This window comes from Hypanus sabinus, chromosome 14 (genome assembly GCF_030144855.1).
Source record: "Hypanus sabinus isolate sHypSab1 chromosome 14, sHypSab1.hap1, whole genome shotgun sequence".
Lineage (NCBI taxonomy): Eukaryota > Metazoa > Chordata > Chondrichthyes > Myliobatiformes > Dasyatidae > Hypanus > Hypanus sabinus.
Window position 1 is genome coordinate 11729993 of NC_082719.1, and position 5652 is coordinate 11735644.

General features: G+C 31.8%; 1 protein-coding gene across 1 annotated transcript; it reads left to right on the forward strand.

Moving 5' to 3' along the window:
- Positions 1–523: 523 nt before the first annotated feature.
- On the forward strand, positions 524–2478 carry LOC132404373 (uncharacterized). The gene is made up of 2 exons (XM_059988515.1): positions 524–981; positions 1617–2478. The coding sequence occupies exons 1-2, from the start codon at positions 524–526 to the stop codon at positions 1798–1800; spliced, it is 642 nt and encodes a 213-aa protein (XP_059844498.1). The 3' UTR covers positions 1801–2478.
- Positions 2479–5652: the final 3174 nt, after the last annotated feature.

Here is a 5652-nt window from a genome sequence, read left to right on the forward strand (position 1 = left end):
CTGCAGGAATCTTCAAGTTGGAGATTTAGTCCTGCTCAGGGACAAGCAAATCGCCCGCAACAGCTGGCCAATGGCCAGAATCACTGCTACATTCCCTAGTGGGGATGGACACGTCAAGAAGGTTGAGTTGAAAACTACCGACCAAGGTGATGTGAAAATTTACCAAAGGCCAGTTACAGAAGTCATTCTGGGGGTGGAGTTTCAAGATGGCGACGTAAACATCTGCCTTTTAGGCACTCTTCACTTTTTTAACTATAATCACCCTTTAATCAAATCTTTTCGAATTTAATCAAATGAGTTGATATTTTCGATTGACTTTTTTTTTCCCTAAAACTATATTTGATCTAACTCTGTCGAACTTAAAATGGCTACAAGTAAGAAATCATCTAAGGAGCCTTTATCTATCGATGCAATTTCTAATCTTCTGGACACTAAACTTGCAAGTTTGGAAAGCAAGCTGGAAAGTAAAATGGCAAGTTTGGAAAGTAAAATGGCAAGTTTGGAAAACAAGCTCACCACGAAAATGTCTGAACTTGAAGGAGTTGTTAGATCGCTTGATACTAAGCTTCAGTCGCAGGCATCGGATATTCAGCGGCATGAAGATAAGTTGGCGACTCTTGAAAAATTAATTGTTGAAAAAGTACGTACAATTGAAGTGTTGGATAAGAAGGTACAATCCACTCTTAAAACTGTAGATCAGTATAAGTTTAAAATTACTGATCTCGAAAATCGATCTCGCAGACAGAATTTGCGAATTATCGGGTTTCCCGAAAGAGTTGAGTCCGGTGATTTAACTGAATTTTTCTCTAAATTACTGTGGGAAATTTTCGGTGATGAAGGTTTGCAAACTAAACCTGTTATTGACCGTGCTCACAGAGTTGCGAGGTTTTCGTCTACGACTGATAAACCACGAGCGGTGATTGTTCGCCTTCATTATCCTCGTGAGAAAGAGCTTTTAATTCGATTAGCTCGTAAAAAAAGGTATGATTTCTTACAATACCTACAAATTTCGAATTGTTGAGGATTATTCCTACGAGGTGATGAGAGCCAGAATCGCTTTTAAACCAGTGATGGCAGAGATTTACTCGATTGGACTTAAACAAGCTTTAATGTATCCAGCGAGGCTTAGAATTACGCTGAATGACAACAGTCAGCAAATTTTTAACACTCCGGAAGAAGCGAAGAAATTTGCTGAAGAATTTCGATCTTCTAGTGCAACTTGAACTATGTGTTATGTGGAAGATTTTTCGGAGAGAGGATATCTTTTTACTTTAAGTTTTAACCTATGAAGCTGGGTTATAACTTCTTATTTTGATCTACGGGTCTGGCTTTTTTTACTATCATCATTGTTTATAGATGTTCCTTTTAATTTTTATAATATCTTCTTTTTTTTTCTTTATGTTTTGGTTATATACGTTTATATTTTGCAATAATGATTTACTTTTTTTTTAAGATGTCGTTTCTTTTTCCCGTAAGATTCTGTTTTTTGTAAGCATTTATTTGTTTGCCTGTACTTAGAAATGGGACGAATGTTTTGGATTTTTGGTCTTTTTTTTATATATATTGCACTGTTTATTACATCCCTTTTTTTTTAATCCTATTTTGTCTTTTAACAGATTGCTGAACTCACATTTGTATTTAGTAATATGGCTTTTTCAAAATGGCATTTCTTCTTCCCATAAGTCTTTGCTTTTGAAACGTCATCTTGTATTTGAACACGGGATTTTTTTTAAAGGTATATTACACTTTCAAATTTTGATGTTTATACTTTTTTTATTAATGATTGTTTTATTATATTAGTTTTTTTATTCTGATTGATATATATTTTCTTTTTGCAACTCTATATCTTAATCTGGGTGTTATATAGTTTTCTTTTAATCTTTTTATAGAGCTGCCATCTTGAAATGGGGGTAATGTTAGTATTAGATTATGCGCCTGCCGCTTGGCTTTTTTTCGAAGGGTGGGGGGAGGGGGTAGGGATCTTTTTTCACGCTTTTGCTCTTTATTTTTTTGCTTTTAGTTTATGGGCCGACTTTAAATTATTAATATTGTTGAGGTGTCATGTTCTCCGGTTGCCCCTGAATCAATTTTCCTCCTTCCTGAATTGTGGGTTATGTGTCTTTTTAACCTTTTATGATACACACAACTAATATTAGCATGATGGATAAATCTATTAACTTTATCTCCTGGAATACTAATGGTTTAAATCATCCGATTAAACGTAAAAAAATATTTAAAGTATTCCATAGACTGAACGCTAATATTATCTTTGCACAGGAGACCCATATCAGGAGGGAGGATAATCAACGTTTTTTAGGTTCTGGAAGGGTCAACAATTTCACTCGAATTGTACCGCTAAAATTAGGGGTGTGTCTATTTTTATAGACCCCTCAATATCGTTTACACATCATGAAATTATTTCTGACCCACAGGGTAGATTTTTGTTGATAACTGGCTCACTTTTTAATCGGAAAGTTGTTCTAGTTAATACTTATGCTCCAAACTTTGACTGCCCTGAATTTTTTAAACGTTTATTTACTTCCCTTCCAAATCTAAATGAATATATGTTGATAATGGGTGGAGATTTTAATTGTTGTTTGAATCCTTCGATGGATAGATCTAAACCTATCCGTACTCTTCCGAATAGATCAGCCCTACTTATTAATTCTTTTATGGTTGATTCGGGAATTACAGAAATATGGCGGTTTTTGAACCCTAAAGATAAAGAATTTTCATTTTTTTCACATGTATATCATAGCTATTCTAGAATTGACTATTTTCTTATTGATCATCGGTTATTAACGGATGTTATTGATTGTAAATATGATTCTATTACTATTTCGGATCATGCACCTTTGAAGTTATCTATTAAGATTTCGGACTATTCCAATAATATCAGATCTTGGAGGCTTAACGCTACTTTGTTTCAAGACCCAGAATTTATCACCTACATAAAACAGCAAATGGACTTGTTTTTCTCAACAAACTATACTGAAGAAATCGACAGAGGAATACTTTGGGACTCTTTTAAGGCTTTTATCCGTGGACAAATTATCTCATATTCTGTTGGTAAAAGAAAACAAAGATATCTAGATATTGCTTTATTAGTGGATAAAATCAAGGAAATTGATAAGATTTATTCCGTGACTCCTACCAAAGAACTTTATAAGAAGAGAGTTGAGCTTCAAATGGAACATAGTTTACTATTATCTTCTTCAATTGAAAATCAATTAATTAGGACCAGGGCTCAATTCTATATTCACAGTGATTGAACTGGCAAACTGTTAGCTAATCAATTAAAAGCTATTTCGACTAAGCGACAAATTATTAAAATTCGCAAACAAGACGGTAATTTAACTACTGATCATAAAGAAATTAATAATACTTTTCAAGATTTTTATAAATCTTTATATCAATCAGAATTTGATGGTGACCAGTCCATGATAGATAATTTTTTTAACAATTTGAATATTCCTAAACTGATTGATGAAGACCATAGCCCGCTAGATGCTCCTATCTCTATGGTGGAAATAGGAGAGGCTATCTCATCAATGAATTCAGGGAAAGCTCCTGGTCCTGATGGTTATATAGTAGAATTTTTTAAAACTTTTTCTTCTTTGCTCTCTCCTTGGTTATGTGAAATTTTTAATGATGCGTTTGCTAAGAAGAGATTACCTCAATCTTTTTATGAAGCTAATATCTCTCTAATTCTTAAAAAAGATAAAGATCCTACTTTATGTACATCTTATCGCCCTATATCACTATTAAATGTAGATTCTAAGATTCTTACAAAAATTTTAGCCATTAGATTAGAAAAAGTACTATCACAGATTATTTCAGAAGATCAAACTGGTTTTATGAGGAATCGGTATTCCTTTTTTAATGTTAGAAAATTGATTAATATAATTTATACTTCACCACCCACAATCCCAGAATGTGTTATCTCATTAGATGCTGAAAAAGCTTTTGATAGAGTTGAATGGATATATTTATTTAATACATTGAGAAATTTTAATTTTAGTCCTAACTTTATATCATGGATTAAATTAATATATTATAAACCTGTTGCTTCTGTTCTTACAAATAACTATAGATCCTCTTTTTTTCAATTATCTCGTGGTACAAGACAAGGTTGTCCCTTAAGTCCTTTATTATTTAATATTGCATTAGAACCTTTAGCTATTGCTATTCGTGAATCTCCTAATATTTTTGGTATTACCCGTAATGAGAAGTTATACAAATTATCACTTTATGCTGATGACTTGCTGTTATATATTTCTGACCCTGATAGGTCTATTCCCGCTATTTTATCCTTGTTGGTTCAATTTGGTATTTTTTCTGGTTATAAACTAAACTTAGATAAGAGTGAATTATTTCCTTTAAATGCACAAACTTTATTGAGTGATAGGATACCATTTAAAGTTGTTACTGATAACTTTACCTATTTAGGTATAAAAATTACCAAGAAATATAAAGATTTATTTAGACTGAATTTTTTACCTATGCTTCATCAAATTCATCAACTTACTACAAGATGGTCTCCTTTATTTTTATCATTAATTGGTCGGATTAATGCTATTAAAATGATGATTTTACCGAAATTTTTATACTTATTTCAAGCCTTACCAATTTTTATTTCTAAATCTTTTTTTGATAACATTGATTCAAAAATTTCCTCATTTGTGTGGCAAAATAAAAACCCTAGGTTAAGTAAAAGGCAATTACAAAAATCTAAAAAAGATGGTGGTTTAGCTTTGCCTAACTTTAGATTTTATTATTGGGCAAATAATATTCGTAATTTAATGTATTGGAAACTAGATTTGGATTCACCATTGTGCCCACAGTGGGTAAATTTGGAATGTAATGAGGTAAAGGAATATTCTCTATCTTCTGTTCTTGGTTCTTGTCTTCCTGCTGATTTAGTTAAATTTAATAAACAAATATCTAATCCTGTTATTAAACATACATTACGAATTTGGTTTCAATTTCGTAAGTTTTTTACTTTGAAAAACTTTGTTCTTGATAGCCCTATCTTACTTAATTTCTTTTTCAAACCCTCTTGGACAGATCAAGCTTTTAACATATGGAAAAGGAAAGGTATAAAATGTTTTCGTGATCTTTTCTTTGAAGATACTTTGATGTCATTTGACCAACTTTCCAACAAATTTGAATTACCTACCTAAATCTAATTTTTTCAGATATTTACAAATTAGAAATTTCTTACATAAAGTTTTACCATCTTTTCCTAATTCAACTTTAGTGGATTTTACAGATTTGATTTTTACCTTAAACCCTTGTCAGAAGGGATTAGTAGCTTTTATTTATAATATGATTATGAAGATACAACCAGAAATATCAGTTAGAATTAAACAAGAATGGGAAAAGAACTTCGATATAATATATCAATAGATAAATGGGAAAAAATTTTGCAAATGGTTAATTCCTCTTCTATATGTGCTAAACATGCTTTAATACAATTTAAAATTGTACATAGAGCTCATATGTCTAAAGATAAACTTGCTCGATTCTATTCTCATATTAACCCTCAATGTGACAGATGTCATTCAGAAGTGGCCTCATTGACCCATATGTTTTGGTCATGTCCCGCTTTACATAACTATTGGACGGACATATTTACTACCATTTCCTCAA

What these genes read in the sequence shown, in the direction of transcription:
- LOC132404373 (XM_059988515.1), top strand. Translation starts at nt 524, where the DNA reads ATGTCTGAACTTGAAGGAGTTGTTAGATCGCTTGATACTAAGCTTCAG. An exon ending in CGATTAGCTCGTAAAAAAAG is followed by an intron (nt 982 to 1,616) that starts GTATGATTTCTT and finishes GTCTTTTAACAG; the next exon opens with ATTGCTGAACTCACATTTGT.